We start from the raw sequence: 25,526 nt of genomic DNA, 5'->3' as shown, positions 1-25,526 counted from the left end.
TTGAAGAGACACTGAATGAACAGTGATTATTCCAAATCAGGATAGTGTGCGCTTTGGAGGGTAATTTGCATGCATGCATTTGCTGCCCTGGTCATTCTCAGTGCAGAGGTCACAGTTATGAAAGTGGTTCTTGAATGGCTCTTCTTGATGCATTGAAATACAACAGACTAGGGTTAAACAAACACTGATCTGCAACTGTGCTTACAGATCAGTCCATAACAATCGAACAATTATTAAATTATCCATTTAAGAAGAAAAAGACATTTTGGGAAATATAATCATGAAAAGCTCTTGAATGTGGTCAGATCTTTAAATTTAGAAGAAGGTTTAATTAGCTTCTCTATCAAATTAAAAGTTTTACACATTAAGAAACAATATTTGTGGCATATTGCAAGGACCAGCTTTATAATCATGGGAATTAGAGGAGAATTTTATTATTCTGCACTTGATCATTGAAATCATTAGATAATCCTTCTACTCAGAACATCTTACCCAAGAAATTCATGTTTTGGATGTTAGTTTATTTTATGGCAGCTAGTTACTTACAAGTTTGAACAGCATATAAACAGAGCAGAAACAAATCATTAAATTCAGCAGCACCCACAAACTAATTGTGGATTTTTATGTGAAATACCAAGCCATTGAGCAATGGTACTATTTTGTACAATATACTTACAGGGAGATCTTTACAGAGACTATGCAAGGGTTCTGTCAAAAACACAGTCATAATAGGTGTTCCTTCAAAGAGTCAGTGTTCATCATTGCAATCAGTGTACAGTTTCAACAGTTCAGTTCCATTTATACTTCTCAAATCTTTGCACAAATTAAGTTTTCCAAGTTTCAATTGAGATGACATATTTCCAATATGGCATATGACAATACTTCAACTGGAGGAAAGCATTCCAGTAATAGGTTATTCAGCAAAGTAGAACTTTGAATGTTGTGGGGTGGGAGGAGGAAATGTGAAAGGGATCCAGACTGTTCAATTAGCACCCAGGTACCAGTACATGTTGGGAAAATACAAAAATTAAGTTTTGGAAGATGAAGGAACTGGTTTCTCATTAATATTTAACAAAAATATTTTAATATTTCTATCTCTCAATACCAGTTAAAAGGAAAACATGTCAAAAAACAGTGCATTTAAAAACATAAGTTTTGAAATAGTGCACAATTGAAAATAAAAATCAAATCTATTGGGCAAAATATCATTTGTCTATTTTAACTATCAAAAGGAGGGAATGTCAAACAAATAAAAGACAAAAATAAATCTCACTTCAGACAGATAAAAAGATTTGAAACAATTGTCATTTAATTGCTCGGTAAGATTCATAGCTGCACTTTATCATTTTGCAGTGGCTTACTTTATGTCATTGCTCCCATCCCCTTCTAGTGTGACAATGCAGTACAAGACAACAGCACTCTAAGATTAATCCTCATCTGAGCTCTTCCCCAAAACTAAACTGGAAAATTTTTTTTAGGCAAAGAAATTTGAATGATTTTTCAAAAGATAAATAGAGCAACAATTGTAGATAAGTAATTTCTTCCTTGAATAACTATTAGGAGCACATAACATAATGCAGGGCAAAATTTGCAGTGCATCACTCACACCTTTTAATTATACATTGGCTGTTCTCAAATACAGAGCTGTATTTTCCATTCTTGTCTTATTGTAAACCGTTAAATGCAGAAAATGATAACATGGAATCAATTCTGCTGAGCCTGGGGTGCACTAAATATAGCAAACATGTGAAATCCAAAAGCATTAACTCACTGGCATCAAATTTGAGGTAAAGGATACATGTGCTTTTAGTGGAATTATAACCAGTACATAATGAACGCTGATTGCTTCTGCAACACTAGTGTTAACTGAATATAGCTAAATAGCGATTGTAATTCAAAATATCGCAAACTGTGTGAAGGTTTCTTCATTTAGATGTTTTTTGCAAGTGAAAATGCTGAAGAACATGACCATATCTTTTGCATGTGCTCATGAAAAAAATCAAATCTCCCATCCTCCTGAATCAGACTGTGCACCCCACAGCAAAAGGGAATGTACTCATTTATGTAAGTGTCAAAGGGGGGAAAAATTGCTTCTTGCTTATCACAGTTGAAGAGAGAAGCAAATTGATTAATGGGTAGAAGTGTTTTTTCTGTAATCACAAATATTTCCTGTGTCATTATAAAAATGCAGCTTACATTTCCCCCATAAAGTGCTCCTGTTGATCAATGCCTGGTCACAAACTGCATACGACAGGAATTTGCAGTATACAAATAAAGCAAACACTGAAAACCATCGTACTGTAAACAGACCAGGAATCACCAGTTTACAACACCTAAATGGCATTATGGCTAGGATAAATGACACATTTTTATCTAAAAATTATCTTGCACAATTTTTCTTCATTAAAGACATTTAATTAAATCATGTTAGGTTATGCACAGAATAAATATAGAACAAATATACTCTTATGCAATATGATGCTATTTTACAATTTTAGTTAGAAAGGTAGTTTTCTTTTTCATATCTTTTTCAGTTTTTTTTCCTGTGCTTCTAGCTTTGGGCACAATCCGTGTTTACTCAAGTGAATATTTATTCGGTCCTTTGGGCAAAGTAGGAGTTTATCACCTGAATCTCTACTCAACTTTAATAGCACTGTCTCCATGGTAACATGTAAGTAGAATTGGTTCTACATGTACACGTCAAAGGTGCAGTGCTATTGGAGGTCGGAGGTCAACGGGAAGAAAACCCTGTAGCCATACTACAGCCAATGACTGGTGTCATGTCCCAGATCTGCAGAAAAAGCAAAGTAAAAGGTAAAAAAAACAGTTATAGCAATAAGGCATTTTATTCTTAATTGAAATATACAAGTTCTGAAGATGCTTGATCAGATAGATGATGATTCCACTTGTCTGGCAACATAAAATGAAGAGGCACAGGCCCTTGATACAGTCTTCATTCATAAATGTTGTGGATCTTTAGATAGTTGTGGATTTGTCTATTATAGAGTACATTTAAGGCTAGGATAGACAGATTTTTGGTCTCAGGATAGTAAGAGACAAGGCAGGCAAGCGGAGTTGTAGCCCAGGATTAGCCATGACCATACTAACTGGGCAGAAATGTTTATTCCTACTGTTACCTTGTCTAGCAAAGTTGGGCAGAGTAACTGTAAATTGGGAAGAAGGAAATTAGATTTTGGGTAATTGTAAAATGCTGGTCGGGTAGGTGGTGGTGGGGAATCCTTACATGGTTCCTTTAAAAGATGTAGCTTTTTCAGGGCTTAAGTCATTTAAAACAGTTGTCTGTGGAAATCAGGCAGAACATATGGAAGTAGAGAGAGCACCCGAATTGAAACATTTGCATCAAAAGGCCACACGATTAGCAGGCCAAGCGGTTTTTACCAAGACAACAGTCTTTGAACTTAGCCAATCAATTCCAACAAGGCTTTAGATACCAAAAACCTATTAAATTTAACTCTGATGGTTTTGACAACATAATACTAATCCTAATGTAAGAAATACTGATATGTCATCAAGGGTATAAAAGAAGGGGCCAGTTGGACAAAGACCCAGAGAGCTAACAGTCATCCCCCAGAGCTAACAGCCCTCTGCTCCTGAGAGAGAATCGTGGGCTCTCACAGTAAATTATGTCTTAGAGAAAGCACCATCCTAAATAATAACAGTATCAATGGCGGAGAAGACGTTTCTGACAGAAGAACAGAGGCACAGAACATTACCAAAGACATGTGACCTGGCTGTAATTTTGAGAGACTAAATTCTGTTTTTTTTTGTATATGAGTGGGACTTATATATATTGGAACAGCATACTATTAGAATCTTATTTTATTTGGGAATAGTTAATAGCTAGAATGGATTTATTCAGATTGTTCATAGTTTCGTTAATTTGTTCACTGTTAGAGTTAGATAAATAAATTGTTAGTTGTTGATTTTAAAGGAAATTGTCAGTGATTTATTTTATTTAACCACTAGAAATTGTCGAAAAGCAGATGACACCACTCTTCACACTTTTTAAAAAAAGCACAGATTATAGAGAGTGATGGTCCTCTTTAGGTGTTTCAGTTTTCATTCTCAGAGTTGAGGGTCAACCTCTGCTTTATAAGACTGGTGTTCTTTACAGACAATAACATTTATATTCAACTCGCACAGGTTACAAAATTAGAGCTACCAATGTCCACTTTCTGAACAGCCACAGATAAAACTTTACAAACCTAATTCATTTTCTTGGATGGCAATTATTTCAGTTGTTTTCCTAGCTTGCACAGCAAGACCAGCTTTTTGGATTGTGGACACATGAAACTGCCATTATTCTCCAATTTAAAAAGGCAACCAAGCAAAAGAATTCTCCCTTATGTTCAGGTGGTGGAAACATTGCAGCTAGTGAAGTGGAAAATATCTGCTGAGGGACAATAATTGTGGTTCCAAGAAAAAAAAACAAGAGTGTGTCAGAATCTGGAATGAGACTGGATTGGGCATTGTCTTAAGCCAGAATCTCAGATAGTTCAATCCTTAGTTGGCTTCTTGTGCTGTGCTCTCTTCTCTGCTTCAATGAGCCTTGCACATCCACTAACTGGACTATGAAAATAACTGTGGTGCACAGGATACAAATTTTCCAAATTTTTAGAGATGCACTATAGAAAGCATCCTATCTGGATGTTTCACAGTAGGGTATGGCAACTGGTCTTCCCAAGACTGAAAGAAATTAGAGTTGCGAACATCACCCAATCCATCCCGAAAAGTAACTTTCCATCCACTGACTCCATCTATACTTCCCGTTGCATTAGGAAAGCAACCAATATAATCAAAGACCCCTCCCATCCCAATTATACTCTCTTCCACCCTCCCCTTCAGAAGGTATAAATTAGTATACACATACAAACAGGTTGAAAAACAACTTGTTCCACACTGTTATCAGATTTATGAATGAACCTCTTTAATGTTAAGGTTGATCCCTCTCTGCACCTTCTCAGTAGCTGTAACATTGTATTCTGCATTCTGTTCTATTACCCTGATGCTCTTGTACAGTTTGACCTACTTGTAAAGCACGCAAGACAACACTTCTCACTGTACCTCTATATACATGACAGTAATCAAATTACATCAAATATGAAAACTCCAGTCGCCAATATTTGTCATGTTGAAATGCAGAATACTGGAACTCATGCAATCATTGAAATGTCAAAAACTGCTGTGTTCGTCACAGCTGGCTAAAGCTAGATATGATATTTTTAAAAATGCACAAATAGCATAAACGAGGATGTGGGCAAAAAAAAAAACAGCCACCCACTCAGTGAACAGTTTACAACTGTGTAATCTTGTGTACTTTAGCAATTCCGTTGTAATACAGCTGACGGGATATGGGGCATGGTTGGAGACCGAGCCACACTATAACTCTATCATCTTGTAGGCTGTGGATTTTAGTTTGAGGAAAAATAATATCCCCCTTTTGAAATCCAATGCAATACATATTGTATTGAACGAATTCAAGTCCCAGGAATGATTGATAACATACAAAAGTAGGAAAAGTTAATGATTCTGTCCCTCCAGCCTGATCCCAAACTTTAAGATCTTGGCTAACTCATTCAATTCAAATTCTACTCCCAATATTTGATTCTCTTTCCTTGCAAGAATCTATTCACTGTTTAAAAGATATTCAATACTCCTGCTTCTACCACCTTCCGAGGAAGAGCTCCAGTTGGACAACACTGAGGGGAAAAAAACTCTCTCCTATCCTGAAAAGGGTGACCTCTAATTTTAAAACAGTGCTCCCTAGTATTGGACTTACCCACAAAAGTAAATGTCCTTTCATCATCCATCTTGTCATGATTGGGAGTTTATATGCTTCAAATCAATCCCAGTGAAACAAGCCCTAATTAATCATGGATTTTCTGTCTAGATTGAAAAACGGTCTTTTTATATCTTGTACATTGCTACATCTCCATCCTTCCACCTCTATACCTAACATTGAAATACAGTTCAAAGCCAAGCAACATCGAGTGAGTGATCAGGACTATGATCCTCCCACAGAACTGGATTTCATACCCATGTAATAAATATTGTACTGAAGATAATTGCTGAAGCAGGTTTGTGTGCTGCTAATTGTCTCTAGAATTTGAGAAAACAATGTTATTCACATTTTTTAAACTATCTTTTGCCTCAGTACCAAAATGAAAATGGATGTGTGAACACATTGAGGGAAAATGACCAAGAAATCTTGGCATGTGACTCTTCTATACAAATATATAACCCTTGAGCCACTGTAGGCGACACAGTGGCTCATTGGTTAGCACTGCTGCCTCACAGCACCAGGGACCCCGGTTAGATTCCAGCCTCAGGAGACTGTCTGTATGGAGTTTGCACATTTTCCCCGTGTCTGCATGGGTTTCTTCTGGGTGCTCTGGTTTCCTCCCACAATCCAAAAGATGTGCAGGTCAGGTCAATTGGCCATGCTGAATTGCCCATAGTCTAGGTGCATTAGTCAGAGGAAAATGGGTCTGGGTGGGTTACTCTTTGAAGGGTTGATGTGGACTTGTTTGGCTGAAGGGCCTGTTTCCACACTGTAGGGAATCTAATCTATGTAGCCTCTGTACAAACCGATAGCAAACGGTATTTTCACATGGTAGAAACTAAAACTATTAGCCACTCAAATAAGATAGCTGATTTCATGTCTTCAGGAAGGAGTGATGCTTTGCCAAAATGCACATTACAAGAAACAAATGCTTTAACATGGACAGAAAACTAGTAATTTTTTGTGATAACCAATCATAGAGAGCACATTTCAACCCTAAAATCTTTTTCAAATAATCTGGGGCAAAACAATATAACAATGATTTTGAAGGACTGGGAAATATTTAAACTTTCATAAGGGAAGAAAAAAAAGAGACCTGTCAAAAAACCTGCAAGATTAATGAAATTTGTGTCATTTATGGACAAATGGTTTAGCAACGTCAGGCAAGGGCCTGATGCACAATTAAATAGGAATCTTCAGAAGTTGCTGTGTGTTGTGCCATTGCCCTCACCATTAGATTCACCAAAGTACCATTTTGCTATTTATCTCACTACTGACATAAATTGAACATCATGAACTTGCTGTATCCTCATGTTAGATGTGAACTAAATTGCTCAAATAATGGGTTTGATAGATGCTGCATGGTAATACACATGTCAATCTTTTTGTTATTACACATTTGTGACCGTGTAAAAAAAAAATTTAAAGGCCCCATCAAGTGATAAAAATTGCTCATCCACCTGAAGAAATGTAAAAATATTTTGTAAATACTCTTAATAATGGCAGAAATTAACATTGATGTCACATTCAACTAATGTGGAACTGAAAGTTAATGATTGAAAGAGTGACATCTCATTCCTTCAGGTTGTCAATTGTTTCAAGAGATTTTAGAAAGGTTATCTTTAAAAAGCTCTTTCTCTCTCAACCCAAAATTTCTTTCCTTCCTTCTCTTTCTATACCGAATTAGACAGTGAATTCACACCCTGCAATTCACTGCTCAGATTTTCCTCTTTACATTTCTCATTCCTTAGATTAAAGTAGAAAGCCGGTGATTAAAGCTGGTTATCCAAAATCCAAATTCTATCGCATTGCTGTTACCAACTCTCACTTCTAGAAACTTGGTGGGCAATGTTGTTTGAGCTGACAGGAGCAATGTCAAGTCTAAATAACAGATGCCACTAGGTACCCTGGCTACATTTAAGTCTGGTCCATCATTTCTGCATGCCTCCCATCTTTACGCAGGGCATTAAATGCAACATTCTTCCCCCAATAATTTACTTCATGAGTAATGATTAAAACTTTGCAGGAAGGCTTGTTTAAATGTATTGAACAAACTCCTTTGAACGAAGGGCTTAAGTCAAGCTGAATAGACATCCGAGAGATAAAAGCAAAAATACCTTCACAATGCGATCACTTCCACAGGTTACCATCAATCCTCTTGTGCTATCCAGATTCATGTGTGCGATATTATGTTTGCCTTCATGGAATGTTGCCAAAGAAGTTCGACTGTAATATTAAACATTGCAATAAAGACGCTTCAGAGTTGAAAAACAGTTGAAAAAGTATTCCTGTCTGACAAGTTGCTACTGAGATCATTTGCAGATAAATAGCACTCATAACTTGCCCTGAATATCCCATTAAATGGCAAAATAATTTGCTTAAATAGTCTAATTAACAAATGCTAACAAAATTGTCGCTGAGTCCAATATAGTTTACTTCTGCAATAGGCATCTAGTGCCTCTTATGGATTCAGATCATCTGAATTTTTTTTAAAGATAGAAGAGAGAATTAATTTTCACTGCTCAGAGAATCCTGCACAAAGGAATATTAATCTTAAAGCAGATCTAAGTCCTTCAGGGATAGAGCAGGAAATGGCAGTGGATATCTGGAATATTATTCTCAAAAAAGCTACTGAGTCTTGACGAATTTAAAATTTCAATACGAAGACTGACAGCATCTTATTAGTGAGCAAGTTTAAACATGTCGAACTAAGACAAGCAAACTGAATCACTGCTGCCACCATAGCATGAGATAGCCTCCAACAGGGTGTTTTTACCAGATGCAGCAATGCTTATACTTGCTCCATAACCTGAGAAACTAGGCACAGATATAATAGTGTTGAAGAATTAAACAGACATTCATTACAACCAATTGTCATGCATAAAAATTACATTCCCCATGTGCACAAGGGTTTAGGCTAATTTTAAGTTATGAGGATTAGAACAGAGGAGCATGTTTTCAATAGAGTCTCATATATGAAGAGACTGGAGAGAAAATAGAGTATGAGACCTTTATATCCTCAGGTTACATGCTATGACGTGGTGGTAAAATCAGGAGCATGTATCTTAAAGGTATACTGACAGAGACATAACAGAACAGTGATTTAAATCAACAATGATCCAACTGCATGTGAAACAACCTATTCCTGATCCTCACGTTCTCCTCATGGATAATAGATCAAGCCTTTACGTAGAAAATATTTTCTACAATACAATTGAGGGCTTCTAATGATAAAAATGGTTTCCTATCTCTATTCCTAGGGTTTTGCAATTGAATGCAAAGTCCAGAGATATGCAACATACAAATTAGGAACAGAAGTAGGCCACTGAGCCCGCTCAGCCACTCAATAAATTTATGGCTGATTTGTTTGTGTTTTGAATTCTACAATTCCAACTACTCCCGTTAATCCCCTGTTGAAGAAGAATGTATTTTGTTCTGGTGTAAACATAGTCAGTGACCAAACCTCCTTCACCTTCTTTGATAGAGTTCCAAATCACACAAATCTCAAAAAATAATCCTCATCTTGTTCTTTTTGAATTGAGGAGTTGTATTTGTTACTTTGCAGTCTGATGGAATCTTTCCTGAATCTAGAAAATTTTGAAAAATTAACACCAATACTACCTCATTGGTCACCATTAAGGTCTTAGGATGAAACTATTGAGGACCTGAAGTTTTGTCAGTTAACAGTCCATTTGTCAGTTTGGTTTTTTTCTTTCTTTCTTCATTCATGGGATAAGGGCGTCACTGGCATGGCCAGCATTTATTGCCCATCCCTAATTGCCTAGAGGGGAGTTAAGAGTTAACCATATTGCTGTGGGTCTGGAGTTTCCTTCCCCAAAAAGATATTAGTGAACCAGATGAGTTTTTCCCGACAATGAATTTGTGGTCATCGTTAGATTCTTTCGACCAGATAATTATTTAATTGCAATTCCACACTTTGCCATGGTGGGATTCAAACCCAGATCCCCAGAACATTACCAGGCCTCTGAATCAACAGTCTAGTGATAATACCACTCGGCCATCGCCTCCCCCCCCTCAGCACCACTTGTTATTGTAATTTCACAAAGTTCCTCTTTTTATTGTACCTCCTGATTGATTCCTTTTACTGGAATGTTTTTGTATCCTCTTTTGTGGAGGCGGAAGCAAAATATTTCTTTCTTTCATCCATTTTATTGTTGACTATTAACTCTGTTCTCACTCTCTAGAGGATCAACCCTCACTTGACTTACTCTTTTCCTTTCTAAATACTATACCAAGAACATTTCATATGCATTTATATTTCTACCTAGGTTCCTCTTTTACTTCAATCTTATACTTTAATTTGCTCTCCTGATTTTTAGCCTTTTCTACCATTTTTACATTCCGTCCAATCATCTGACCAGCCTCTCAACTTTTATGCAATTATATGCTTTTACCTTGAGTTTGATGTCTTCATTAATATTTTCAATTAACCACGGGATGGTGGGTCCTCTGTTAGAAATTTTCTTTATAGTCGTAATATTTGTATTCTGAGTATTTTGAAATATGCTGTTAAATATCTGTTGCTAATTTTCTATTGATCTATCCCCTATCCTACTATCTCAATGCACTTCAACTAACTCCGCTTTTAGGCCCAGTGTTTCCATTACTCAAGTTTAACACACCAATCATGGATGTACTCTCCCTCCATTCAAACTGAATGTCAAATGTGGCTGCTGTTACCAAGGCGTGCCTTTACTCTGAGGTTATTAATTAATTAATTAATCAATCAATCAATCAAATCAAAATCAACAAACAATACCAAGTCTCATGAAACCTGCTCTGTGCTTGGTTCCAGAACATGCAGCTTTAAGAAACACTCAAAAGAATTCTATGAACTCATCATCCAAGTGACTACAGCTAATTTAATTTTTCTACTTAATATGTTGATTAAAATTGCCCATTTTTATTGCTGTCTCTTTATCACAAGAACCCTATATTTCTATTTGGTTACTTTGTCCCACATTGTGTTACTGTCTGAGGGACTATATACTGTACCACTTCCACTAATGACTTCTTCCCTCTCTATCTCTCAATTCCAGCCAAACCAATTCTAAATCCTGATCTCCTGAACCAACTATGCCATCTTGGATTGATAGTGCCAGCTCTCTACCATAAAATAGTTTCCTTCACTCTTCTTGAATGTAACATTCCCTTCAATGTGCAGGTATAGGCTCTATCTGAACACGTGGGGTATACACAAAGTTAAATTAATTGAAAGTAGATGTTAACAAAATAAATATGATCTAATCCAATCCTTGTCACCATGCTGTCATATTTCTGCAAGTCTATTAAATCAAATTTAAGTGAATTGAAGTACATTGTTATGCATGCTACATGCATTCAGATGAAACCTTTGGTTTTGTCTTTTATTTATCTTGGCAATGCATACAGTTAATATATACATCATTTTGGATAATGATTTGCAAACTAGCCTCCAGCACACTGATCCACAGATTTTATTCAAAACACTCTCTCATGAAGTTAGGTGAACTCAGTAAACAGCTGTGTCCATTCAATATCATGACCAAGCATCTAGGCCACTTAATCATTGCAAAATAAACTTAGTGTTCAGTGAAAATGTCCCATCTGCAGGCTTACAGCAAGATTAAGACAGTGGATCATTCAAGGAAATAATTTCTCATATTTTCTGCAGTTTTCTTATAACTTACATCCAATATCACACATGAATTTCCTTGCAAATAATTTAAATCAAAGTGTCTTTCTTTCCTTCCTTTCCAAAATGACAGTACAGCAAAAGAGCACCAGCTGGTTCCATGGGGAAAATAACTGCAAACACAGACTTTGGGTTTTAGCTGTTGTACGCTTTGGCTCTAATATGCCACACTAGGCAATCTCAACAGGAAAATATTTCTACACTGAAAAGCAGTTTTAATCCCAACAAAATGGAACTCTGCCAATAAACGCACTTCATTACAAAATGAAAAGTAAGGATATATAGAGAAAACAATTTTAAGCACTGAAGGTTCCTGATTCAGAGAAAAAACATTTTACACAGAGACAGTATTTCATTCAAATAAATTTTTTCTAAAAAAAAATCAACCTAAATTATGGATGCTATGTCTCTCCCAGCATTTAGGAAATGCTGAATCAAACGTGTCTAATTTCTAACTAACCGGCAAAATTAATCCAGTTGGATCCTAATCAAGCAGTAGGCACAGAAATCATAACCAGCAAGTGAGATTCACACAGCGCTGTTGGTCTCCTCTAATTCATTAAATTGCCTCACTTTAAATAAATGCAATTTCTTTTTATCCATTTCACACTTCATCTTGAAGAGTCAATGGGAGATGCAGTCTTAACAGCTAGCTGAAATGACAATACTCACTCTTCATCCTTGATGGTGTCAAAGCAGTCATTACAGACTCGCACCTGAAACTCAAAGCCCATCACCGGGTAGGTCGTACACTTGGTACTGCATTTCCCACAAATAGCTTTGCCACATTTTCTGCAGTGATGCTAAATGTAAAATAAAAGATTTGTAAAAGAAAATATTAAAATAAATTTCCACTCCATCGCCTATACAGAGTAGCAATGTTTTTCAAACAATGACTCACACGTGAGCAACCTTCAAATCTACAACTCTTCAGATTGAGTTTCTATTTAATTTCTGAACTGAAGTATTATAATTGACATTCATCTGCACTGTTTAAATTTGGATGGGTTCTTAAATCTCTATTTTATGGACTGAATTTAAAAACTTACAGGTGCAGACATCTTGAGAGTTTTTCCTGACACCATATAAAGTCAAACAGTGACATGGAATGGTAAAGAATTAGACTGGCCATTTGACAACACTCTGGAATGAATCTTCATCGGAAGAATACATCTTTCAAATCTTTAAGACTTCTCCATGTCAAACTGTCCAGCTGTGGTATGGGCATGAGTAGGCGGAATTAGACATAGTGGTGGAGGTCAAGGGATGCGGGGAAAAAGGAAGTGTGATAGAATTTTTTTTTGAATTTCAAAAATATACTTTATATGTACTTAGATGATTTAAATAAATAAATAAATAAATAAATAAAATATTCTTAAACATATTTGTACAACTTTTGCTGAGGAAAATAGAAACAAAATGAGCTTCTCTACAGTTGCAAGAAACAAAGTAACCTCTGAATTAGGTTCATTTTGAGGCACTGAGAGGGTCTAACTATTGAACGAGCTGTATGATGTGGGAGCTGGCTGATCCCATTGTGAATGGCAGTGACCACATCTGCAGCAAGTGTTGGTTGCTGGAAGAACTCCGGATCAGAGTTGATGATCTGGAATCTGAGCTTCAAACACTGCGGCGCATCCGGGAGGGGGAGAGTTACCTGGACGCTTTGTTTCAGGAGGCAGTCACACCTGGGAGACTAAGTAATTCACATTCAGCTAGTGATCAGGCTCATCAGAGTATGACTGTAAGTGAGGCAGGTAGGGGGAACCTGAGTTCAGGAGTGGAGGAGCCTCAGCCCTTGACCTTGTCCAACAGGTACGAGATTCTTGCTCCCTGTTCGGATGAGGAAAAGGGCTCTGGACAGGATGAGCCAACTGACCAAGGCACCATGGTGCAGAAGGCCATTCAAGAGGGGGGGGGAAGTTAATAGACAAGTAGTGGTTATAGGGGATTCTATAATTAGGGGGACAGATAGCATCCTTTGCAAGCCGGATCGGGAGTCTTGCATGGTGTGTTGCCTGCCCGGTGCCAGGGTGCGGGACATCTCCGACCGGCTTGAAAGGATATTGGAGCAGGAGGGGAAGGATCCAGTTGTTGTGGTCCACGTTGGTACTAACAACATAGGCAAGACTAGGGTGGAGGACCTGTTTGGGGATTACGAGGCACTAGGCAGGAAATTGAAGCATAGGTCCTCAAGGATCATAATATCCAGATTACTGCCCGAGCCACGTGCCAATTGGCATAGGGACAAGAAAATTAGGCAAGTAAACACGTGGCTAAGGGATTGGTGTGGGAAAGAGGGATTCCACTTCATGGGGCATTGGCATCAGTTTTGGAACAGGGGAGATCTGTCCCGTTGGGACGGTCTCCACCTGAACCGATCAGGTACCAATGTTTTAGCGAAGAGGATAAATAGGGCGGTCAGTAGGACTTTAAACTTCTGAGTTGGGGGGGGGGGGGGGGGGGGGGGGGGGGGGAGAAAGGGAAAGTGAAAGCAACAGGGAGTATGGCGTTAAATGGAAAGACAAGCAGCAGGATAGCATGTGTCCAGGCGGATTTAAAATTGAGGCAGACTGGGAATGCAGAAAAAAGCAAGGATAACTTAGGACATCATATGACTTCAATATCTCTAATGATAAGAAAGTTAGCATTAAGGCGCTTTACCTGAATGCGCGTAGCATTCATAACAAAGCAGATGAACTAATGGCACAGATCATAGTGAATGATTATGATGTGGCAGGCATCACAGAGACTTGGTTACGGGGGGGTCAGGACTGGCAGTTAAACCTCCAAGGATTTTCAACTTATCAAAAAGACAGGGAGGTCGGCAGAGGGGGTGGGCTTGCCTTGTTAGTTAAGAACAATATTAAGTCTATGGCACTGAATGACATAGCATCAGATGATGTGGAGTCCGTGTGGGTGGAATTGAGGAACCACAAAGGCAAAAAAACCATAATTGGAGTTGTGTACAGACCTCCTAACAGTGGTCAGGAGCAGGCACGCAACATGTACCGGGAAATAGAGAAGGCATGTCAGAAAGGCAAGGTCACGGTGATCATGGGAGACTTCAATATGCAGGTGGACTGGGTAAATAATGTTGCCAGTGGATCCAAAGAAAGGGAATTCATGGAATGCTTACAGGATGGCTTTTTGGAACAGCTTGTCATGGAGCCCACAAGGGAGCAGGCTATTCTGGACCTAGTGCTTTGCAATGAACCAGACTTTATAAAAGATCTTAAAGTAAGGGAACCCTTAGGAAGCAGCGATCATAATATGGTAGAGTTCAGTCTGGAGTTTGAAAGAGAGAAGGCAAAATCAGATGTAATGGTGTTACAGTTAAAGAAAGGTAATTATGAGGGCATGAGAGAGGAACTGACAAAAATAGACTGGAAGCAGAGGCTTGCGGGGAAGACAGTAGAGCAAAAATGGCAGGAGTTTGTGGGTATAATTAAGGACACTGTACAGAGGTTCATCCCAAAGAAAGATTATCCAGGGAGGGATTAGACAGCCATGGCTGACAAAGGAAGATAGGAAATGTATTAAAGAAAAAGAGAGATCCTATAAAGTGGCCAAGAGCAGTGGGAAATCGGAAGATTGGGAAGGCTACAAAAAAAAAACAGAGGATAACAAAGAGAGTAATAAGAAAGGAGAGGATCAAATATGAAGGTAGGCTAGCCAGTAATATTAGAAATGATAGTAAAAGTTTCTTTCAATACATAAGAAACAAACGACAGACAAAAGTAGACATTGGGCCACTTCAAACTGATGCAGGAAGCCTAGTGATGGGAGGTAAGGAAATAGCAGGAGAACTTAACAAGTACTTTGCGTCAGTTTTCACAGTGGAAGACAGGAGTAATATCCCAACAATTAAAGGGAGTCAGGAGGCTGAGTTGAGTATGGTTGTCATTACAAAAGAGATAGTGCTAGAAAAGCTAAAAAGTCTTAAAATTGATAAATCTCCTGGCCCTGATGGGATACATCCTAGAGTTCTGAGAGAGGTGGCTGAGGAAATAGCGGAGGCATTGGTTGAGATCTTTCAAGAGTCACTGGAGTCAGGGAAAGTCCCGGGTGATTGGAAGATCGCTGTTGTAACCCCATTGTTCAAGCAAGGATCAAGACAAAAGATGGAAAATTATAGGCCAATTAGCCTAACGTCGGTTGTTGGTAAAATTCTAGAATCCATCATTAAGGATGAGGTTTCTAAATTCTTAGAAGAGCAGAGTCTGATTAGAACAAGTCAACATGGATTTACTAAGGGGAGGTCATGCCTGACAAACCTGTTGGTATTCTTTGAAGAGGTGACAAGCAGGTTAGACCAGGAAAACCCAGTGGATGTGGTCTATCTAGACTTCCAAAAGGCCTTTGATAAGGTGCCACACGGGAGGCTGCTGAGCAAGGTGAGGGGCCATGGTGTTCGAGGTGAGCTACTGGGATGGAGTAAGGATTGGCTGTCTGACAGAAGGCAGAGAGTTGGGATAAAAGGTTCTTTTTCAGAATGGCAGCCGGTGTCCCGCAGGGTTCAGTGTTGGGGCCACAGCTGTTCACATTATATATTAATGATCTGGATGAAGGGACTGGGGGCATTCTAGCGAGGTTTGCCAATGATACGAAGATAGGTGGATAGGCAGGTAGTACTGAGGAAGTGGGGAGGCTGCAGAAGGATCTAGACAGGTTGGGAGAGTGGTCCAGGAAATGGCTGATGGAATTCAACGTGAACAAATGCGAGGTCTTGCACTTTGGCAAAAAGAATAAAAGCACAGACTACTTTCTAAACGGTGAGAAAATTCATAAAGCCAAAGTACAAAGGGATCTGGGAGTGCTAGTCGAGGATTCTCTAAAGGTCAACATGCAGGTTGAGTCTGTGATTAAGAAAGCGAATGCGATGTTGTCACTTATCTCAAGAGGGTTGGAATATAAAAACACCACTGTGCTACTGAGACTTTATAAAGCTCTGGTTAGGCCCCATTTGGAGTACTGTGTCCAGTTTTGGTCCCCACACCTCAGGAAGGACATACTGGCACTGGAACGTGTCCAGCGGAGATTCACACGGATGATCCCTGGAATGGTAGGTCTAACATATGAAGAACGGCTGAGGATCCTGGGATTGTATTCATTGGAGTTTAGAAGATTAAGGGGAGACTTAATAGAGACGTACAAAATAATACATGGCTTGGAAAGGGTGGATGCTAGGAAATTGTTTCCGTTAGGTGAGGAGACTAAGACCCGTGGACACAGCCTTAGAATTAGAGGGGGTAAATTCAGAACAGAAATGCGGAGACATTTCTTCAGCCAGAGAGTGGTGGGCCTGTGGAATTCATTGCCGCAGAGTGCAGTGGAGGCCGGGACGCTAAATGTCTTCAAGGCAGAGATTGATAGATTCTTGTTGTCTCGGGGAATTAAGGGCTACGGGGAGAATGCGGGTAAGTGGAGTTGAAGTGCCCAGCAGCCATGATTGAATGGTGGAGTGGACTCGATGGGCCGAATGGCCTTACTTCCACTCCTATGTCTTATGGTCTTAAGCCCTCGTTACACTTTGGCAGAAAAACCTTAGATGGTGGACTTTCCCCACTGTGCCGTGGCAGCAGTTGCCCCAAGCTTTAGTGTGTCCCTCCGCATGTAGACATCGACCTTGGAATGTGCCAGTCTGCAACACTCAGTTGGGGGTCAACTCTTTACACCAGAAGACCAGTACGTTTCAGACAGACCAAAGAAGAGTGTCTTTCACTGATTTGATAGCCCTCCAGGTGCAGTCGATGTTTACCTCAGTGCGCATCGTGAAAAGCAAACTGCACAGCACAGAATCCTGCGTCACTGTGCTGTTTGGGACAAACCTTGACAAAAACCACTGCACTTCTCTCCAGATTTTCTTTGCAAAGGTACATTCCAGCAGCAGATGTGTGACAGTCTCATCACCAGTGCAACCACTTCGAGGGCACCGTGTGGTGGCACACAGAGACTGGGCACGCATGAAGGATCTGACCGGCAGTGCCCCTCTTAAGAATCAAGCAATGTCTTGGAGCTTGAAGGAAAGTTCTGGTGAAGTGGCATTCTGCCAAACAACAGTCTGCTCAGGGAACCACCTGACAGGATCCACCCCTCCTTTTTCCTGCAGGGTCTCAAGGAGCTAACTTGGTGACCAGTTCCTAATGGATTTGTGAGTAAGTGTGTTTTTTTTTTACAAATTTTTCGTGAGGGACAGGTGATGCAGAACAATCCAACCACTTGAGGCATTCCACAGCAACGAGGCTAGAGCAATCTTTCGTAACACAGGGGTCAGCTCGAACTTCAGAATGTAGTGAAACTTAAGTGTTTCTGTACTGTGGGTCTACACACAACTTGGTGCAGCTGCACACAAAGGTAGCTTGGGTATATCCTTCCCTACCCCCCTCTCCCCCACCCCTATTATTGTGTTCCTGTGGATCCAGTCTATTTTTGATCTCCAGTTGAAAATGGCTTGGGGGACTACAGTGCCACAAGCCCAGGAAATAGGTCAGACCTGCACATATACAACAACACTTAAAAGTACATCACACCAGATGATCAAGTTTTGACCTGCAATGGAGACAGAGCGGTGCTCCAAGAAGCCATGTTTCTGCTTCACCTTGGTGATATGCTCCTCCCAGGTTTGTTGTGCACACCACGTCCCCTCTGAACCATACTCCCAGCACCTTCAGGTGATCTGTCCTGATGGTGAAGGGGGTAAAGGATTGGTCAGCCCAGCTCCCAAACAACATGGCCTTGCTCTTGCCTCGGTTCCAGAGGACAGTTCAAACTGGGCACTGACAGCGGATTGGTGCAGAAAACAGTGATGTCATTCACTTACACGGAGGCTTTCACCTGCAGGGCTCCACTGCCTGGAACAGTCTCCCCTCTCAGGCTCACATCCTTCCTGATGGACTCGGCAAAAAGCTCCATGGAACACAGAAGCAAGGCAGGAGAGAGCATGTCCCACATGTAGGTGTGCAATATCCTGTCGAAGGCTTTCTCCAGGTCCAGGCTGACTAGGCAGGCATCTATCCCCCTGTCCTGAACATAGGCAATTGTATCCCTGAGGAGCATGAGAATCTCTGAGCTCATCCTGCCCGGTACAGTACAGACTTACTTGAGGTGAATCGCCAGTCCCATAGCAGACCTGACCCAGCTGTTAATCCAGCCCCCCCAGAGCTGAATACAACCTGGCCAATAGGCGGTCACTTCTGGCGTTTTATTCTTTTCAAAAGGACCACAGGGTCTTGTTCAGCTCACCCAGAAATTACAGCTTATCCAGCCTCTCTCATGTGCTAGGACTCTATGATAAAGGACAGGAATGACTGGGAAGCTATGCTATCTGTGGGCTTTGTGTCATACAGTCTGGCATAAAAGGATTTACTGATCCTCAGGGTGTCAGATTGAGATGAAGTTACCAAGTCAGCATTTTCCTTCAGGCTGCTGAACATGGAGCTCTCACTGTGCACTTTCTGGAAGAAGAAAGGTGAGCACATCTCATCCTGCTCTGCAAAAAATTATGAACTATGCTCAGTTTATAGATCAGTCAGATTTTCTGATGTTGCAGCAATATTTGATACTGGAGCCTTCACACTGAAGAGAGGCTAATGCATTCCCATAACTCTCATTGTCTTCATTGGATTCATCCATTTCCACATTCTGCATCCTCACTTGGTCAACCGGTGAATTTGGCTCATGTTCCAAGGTCTGCCTCATTTATGAAAGTATGTTTTTTGCTAGTCACTGTCTTTAGTGGGGAGGCTTTGATTATACAAGCACTTTAAGATTCTTAAACTTCTCAAAATTAACAATATTGGCACGAGTTTTCAGTCTCAAGATTGCTGAAAACTGAAATACAACTGGAGATGTCCCATCTAAGCTGTCACCTCTAACTTCTGTCGACTTGACCATGAAGTTTGAACTTCCAATGGACAATTCCCCTGCTTGCCACAAAAGTTTCCAACTTTGACCCAGAGGCTTTGGACAGTTCACTGATCTGGATTGTTATCCAGTGAAATGTTAGGCACAAAATGTCTAGGCCAATTGCTCAGTAACCATAGAACTGAAATCCAATTACTCACATTGACCAACCAAATTTACTCAACTTTGACTGTTCCCTTGCACCTGACCACCTGTCTACCTCAATCCTCCAACAAGCCCTCCGGATTACATAAGCTGCCCGCCACTCTAACCCTAACTTAACTAACACCCATTCCCTAACTCTCACACTAACCTGCTATTCTTCTCAAACAACATCAACTTTCTAGAGTTTGTCCTTTTCCTTACCCTTCACGCATTGATCCACTTATCCATTCACCAATAAAAGATGGACAGTCAGTCAGTTCTTCCCCATGATTCTATGTCAAACTGGAGTTTTTCACAGCATACTGTGTTCCCAGGCTTGGAAGACAGGGCAAGAAATGAGGAGCAACAATAAGGTAGGTGAAAGTTTAAACAGAATGATAATACAAAGACAATTGTTGCTCTTCGAGAGATCTGGACCATTGTTATAGAGGTTTACAAAATTATGAGGGGCATGGATAGGATAAATAGACTAAGTCTTTTCCCTGGGATCGGGGAGTCCAGAACTAGAGGGCATAGGTTTAGGGTGAGAGGGGGAAGATATAAAAGAGACCTAAGGGGCAACTTTTTCACGCAGAGGGTGGTACGTGTATGGAATGAGCTGCCAGAGGATGTGGTGGAGGCTGGTACAATTGCAACATTTGGATGGAAAGGGTTTGGAGGGATATGGGCTGGGTGCTAGCAGGTGGAACTAGATTGGGTTGGGATATCTGGTTGGCATGGACGGGTTGGACCGAAGGGTTCGTTTCCAAGCTGTACATTTCTATGACTCTACGACTCTGTTATTTTATTATGTTTCACTACTAATATATTGGAAATCTTAAGTTCCCTAGGGTTTTGAAGTCACAATTTTGGAAGATCACTTTTCTGTTTTACATACAGTATTTCATCAAACAATACTATAGACTCGTAGTTATCGCCTTTAAAATATTAACTAACATAGGTTAGCATTAGCTGGTTAAAACAAACCTTTGGGATTACATTTTTAAAAAAAATTCTCTCAAACATTCAGTTTCAGTTCAATCTCTGAAGCCCGAGAGTAATGATTGTTTAATGTCTGGGACTCCCAAACCATAAACCTATCTGGACACCCATAATTTTTATGATATAGTTCTAGAGACTCCCAATTATCAATCAGATTGCCTTTCTAATTGAACTGAAAAGTGGCCATTTTTTTGTTAATCTTAAGCCCTTCATTTTACAGAATGACTACAATAGAGTTTCATGTACATCCTGGTATGACAGTTGCTCAGGATTGAGAATCTTTTTCCAAAAATTAAGCAATGCCTTAACTCATGTTTTCCAGTTCTAACAGAGACATAAGGAGTTTCATCATTATTTTGGAGACTATTCTTGGAAATAAAAGTGTTACCTTGTTCAGTGTCTCTCTACATGAGCTAAATCAGTTTTTGGTTTCATCACTTTCTGGGAAAAGAACTGCCTGCCTGAACTCAGTTCATTACTCTTGGATTTCAGTAGGCTGTAGTTTCTCTTGTTAATGTCCCTTTTGTTTCAGTTACAATGGCTGGTTTGTTTCCTTCTCTGACCAAATGGATTTTCTGCAATATTTTCTTTTTTGGGAAATGAATAGTGCCTTTTTCTCCTGTTCCTCACTGTGACAAACCAGTATTGCTCATGTTGGTTGAGACCCCTCCGTGTTGTATATTATTGGTCACACTTCTCAAAAGGGAAATGCCTTCTGGTTTGGCTTCTATCCTGTATTTGACAATAGTCAGAATATTCAGTGTTTCTTATTTAGATGCAGTCTGAACAGACTGATCGTTTGATTGACCTTGCATCTGTGGCATTTCCACAGAATATTTTTAATCACTTTTAGATTAGATTTACTTTCCCTACCTATTCCAGCTATTATGTCTGGACCCATTAAGAATGTTTTCCTTTATCCCTTAATCAGATATGAGCATTATTGGAATGACCCGCACTTACTGTCCATCCTTAATTATTCTTGGGAATGGGTGGAAAGGCTGCAACCTGTATTGTGTAGATATACCCAAGGTCCCATTTGATCATGGTCTCCAAGTTTATTTTGGTTTGTCAATGTAATGTGGGCATTGTTGACTAGTTACGATGTTCCCCATCTCAATGTTCAGAAGGCAGTTAAGAGTCAACCATATTCTTATGGATCTGGAGTGATGTAAAAACCAGAGTAGATAAGGATGGCAGATTTCCTTTGCTAAAAAAGGACATTAGTGAACCAAACAGGTTTTTACAACAAATCAACAGTGATTATTTGGTCAGCATTAGACTAGCTCTTTATCCGAGATTTCTACAAAATCAAATTTCACCACCTATCGTGCGATTCGAACATATGTCTTCAGAACATTAGCCTGGGATTCTGGATTACTAGTCCAAAGACATGGCCACTATATCACTATTGCCCCATTTAACCCAGTAAAGGGATGGCAGAATATTTCTAAGTCAAGATGATGTGTGACCTGGAGGAGAAATTGCTCGTGGTGGTATTTCTGTAAATCCACAGCCCTCAATTTTCTAGGCAGTTAAGTGCTACAGGTCAGGAAGTGCTGTTGAAGAAGATTGCTGCATTGCATCTTGTAGATGGTACACAATGAAATCACAGAATCCCAGAATGAGTGTTTAGATGGTAGATAGGGTCTCGTTTCATTAACGTGCTTTGACTTAGTTGGCGTGAGCTTCTTCACACACGAGGTACACTCATCCAAACAAATGGAGACTACCAATTAGGCTTGGGACTGGCGCCTTTCAAATGATGGACCAACTTTGGAGTGTAAGCAAATAAGAGAATTTTTTTTTAAATGTAGCGAATAACTTATGTGCTCTGGTAGCCAGGGTGTGTGTGTAAATAGTCCTGTTAATCTTCTTGCCATTGATAATCAAAGGATGTTCGCGCTGGGGATTCAGCTAAAGCACTGTCATTGAATATCATCGGTAAATAGTTAGATTATCTTGTTTGAGATGTACATTGTGTTGCAGACGTCTGGTAAAACTTGCCGCTCATCTGAATACTGCCCAGGTCCTGTTACACTCAGGCATAGATGGTCAATATTTCAGCATTATATATGGAACTAATTCTGCATAATTATCAAGTATCCTCACTTCTGATCTCATGATGGGATGAAACCATAGTTGGAACAACGGAGGATGCTGAACCTAGAATACTGCCGAGAAACTGTTATACCAATGTTGTGATTGGAGATAATTGGCCGCCAATAATCGCAACTATCTTTCTTTGCACTAGATAGGATTCCACCACTGAAGAACTTATCACCATAAATCCTTGCCACACCCAAATCTCGAGAGCCCAATTCTCAGCAACTTAAACAGCAGGTAAGAAAGGCTTCTTTATGCCACACTGGATCCAATGCTCCCGTTTACCCTATCACCATTACCCCCACCTCAGTCTGAATATCACACTCCCCAGCCGCACACCCTCTCTCATTTATCTCTCCTCCCCCTCGACTCACTAGCCTCATTCCTGATGAAGGGCTCTTGCCCGAAATGTAGATTCTTCCGCTCCTTGGATGCTGCTGACCTGCTGTGCTTTTCCAGTACCTCACCCCAGCATGTGCAGTCCTCACTTTCTCCAATGCTCCCTGATGTCAAGAGCAGTTGCTTTCACCTCACCTTTGGAAATAAGCTCTTTTGTCGATGTTTGGACCAAGGATATTATGGGGTCTGCAGAGAGTGGTACAGGCAAAAGCCAAAGTGAGTGGTAGTCTTCTCAGTTTTTATTTTCTTGGTTGTGTTTAGGCTTGACTTGTTTATTGTTTGGGCTGGAATGGGGAGTGGTGTCCCCAGGCTGTTCAGTAATGATATAGCATATCTTTATTGTACTCACCTCGATTCATCCATTTGCAAGGATGGAGGACCCTCTTTAGCATTAAAGTACTAAAGTCTTTAAACAGCTCAGGATGAATGCTACCTACATCAAGCTATGAAATATTGCAAGAGAAAAATGTCAACAAGATCAACCAAGGTTCCAGAATCCACAGTAACATTGCATTTGAACAAACTATGCTCCCCTGAGTGTTCAACAGCTTACAGAAAATGGTGATGAGACAATGCAGCATACACACACATCATTGTGATAATTTTGTACTGAATGTTAAAATGTATCTTCTTATCTGAATGCTTAAACTGTTGTGTATTGATCACAACTTGGTAAGCTTGCAAGATCAATGGTACATCATGGATTCTGAAATCTGAAGACTGCTGACCTGAAGAAGCATCCCTCAACATGTCAAAGAAAAACTAAGGTTCAGGAGAGTATATGTGTGGCCAAAGGCAATAGCTCGAAAGCCCTGTTCTAAACCACACCTGCACCCCATTGACTGCAGAGGTTCAAGAAAGCAGCTCACCATGTTCTCAAGGATAATTAGGGATGGGCTGGCAAAACTAGTTATGCTTACATCCCATGAATGAACCAAGAAATTCTAGAACACCAGAAATATTTTGAAACAAGCATTTACGGTATCAATCATCTAATAAAAGTCAAATATTTTAGATTTCCCCCACATACCTGTCGCAAACCAAGGCTCTTTGTGTCCCACATCTGTTTTAAGTTCCAGAAGAACGGCTGTTTACAGTTTTGACAAGAATCGCTTTCCTGCCATTGGGGAGCCTACAAAACAATAATTAAAAGTTAGAAGAAAAATGGAGCAAACGGTGATGCTGTTGCTTTGCACTTGGAAGTATTGAAGGCAAGTCAGAAACAAGAAAATCTATCATTTCATCATTAATATAACATAACTTGGCATACTCCATTTGAACAGTTTGGTTAAGTGGGCTTTTTATTTATATTCTGTGGGTGAATTGCAGGAAGAGCTGAAAGGAAGGGAGAGTAAATTTCAGTAGAATCCTGTGACAGAAAACGAGCAGAGGAGGCTTCTGCCCCATTTTCCTGCCACAAAAAAAGTTACATGTTCCAACTATGCTCTGAAATAACACTGAAAAGTAATGAGAAAATTCTCCCACTACACTCTCAGTTGCAGGGAGTGAGTTAATTCAATCTCTTCTCATCAGGTATTCTCCTTAAACACAAATCGCTCATAAATTGGTGCTCAGCTCAATATTACCCCATTCTTAACAGCCCTTTTACAATGTAACAAATGGAACTGGATATAGTTGCTGCTCCAAATGTGATATTACACAGATTCAGTAGAGCTTCCACTGATCCAACTAAATATACCAGCATTTGATTAGTTTCTACTTGTCACTGCCAGTGATAAGTGTATCACTTTGTACAGAGTTTTTTTAAAATAAAATTGAACCACATAGAATGTAAAACACTCATGCAAAATTAAAAATGCACAGGAAAAGTTTAAGATTCCAGGCTAGTTGGAGTCCAAATGACTGCAAATCAGGAACATCACTGATATGGTAGGCTCCAGTAGGATTTCAACAAGGATATTGCTGATCAGGATTTTAAACATGTGATTTGTTGACGTGTAGAGAACAAACATCAAAGTTCATAAAACATATAATTAACTCTTCAAAACGAACTGATAATAAATAGTAAGCAAACAGCCTAGAGAGTCAGAGTCTTACAGCACGAAGACAGGCCCTTTGGCCCAAACTGGTCCATGCCGACCAAAATGTCCATCCATGCTAACTCAGTTTCCCTGCACTTGGTCCATATCCCTCTAAACTGTTCCACCCATGTATTTGTTAATACCTTTTAAATGTTGTTGATGTACCCACCTCAACCACTTCCATTGGCAGCTCATTCCATACCTGTACTACACCTGGTTGAAAAAAGTTGCCCCTTCAGGTTCCCTTTTATTCTTTCCCCCTCTAGCCTTAAACTGATGTCCTCTAGTCCTTGATTCCCCAACCCTGGGAAAAAGACTGCGTGCATTCACCCTATCCATGCCTCATGATCTTTACATCTCTATAAGATCCCCCCCTCTCAGTCTCCTACACTCTAAAGAAAAAAGTCCTAGCTTGTCCAACCCCTCCCTT

At 39.9% G+C, this 25,526-nt stretch overlaps 1 protein-coding gene across 1 annotated transcript in view; it reads right to left on the bottom strand.

Annotated features, from left to right (window-relative positions):
- Positions 1–1,286: 1,286 nt before the first annotated feature.
- Positions 1,287–25,526, bottom strand: part of wdfy1 (WD repeat and FYVE domain containing 1) — an 83,511-nt gene continuing 59,271 nt past the window's right edge. The window contains 4 exon segments of the mRNA XM_072572769.1: positions 1,287–2,791; positions 7,921–8,029; positions 12,171–12,301; positions 24,085–24,186. Of these exon segments, the coding sequence (XP_072428870.1) occupies positions 2,732–2,791; positions 7,921–8,029; positions 12,171–12,301; positions 24,085–24,186 (402 nt within the window). The 3' untranslated portion in view covers positions 1,287–2,731.

Source organism: Chiloscyllium punctatum, chromosome 6 (genome assembly GCF_047496795.1).
Source record: "Chiloscyllium punctatum isolate Juve2018m chromosome 6, sChiPun1.3, whole genome shotgun sequence".
Classification (NCBI taxonomy): domain Eukaryota; kingdom Metazoa; phylum Chordata; class Chondrichthyes; order Orectolobiformes; family Hemiscylliidae; genus Chiloscyllium; species Chiloscyllium punctatum.
Note: the sequence above shows the minus strand (reverse complement) of the source record. Positions and strands in the feature narration are given on the sequence as shown.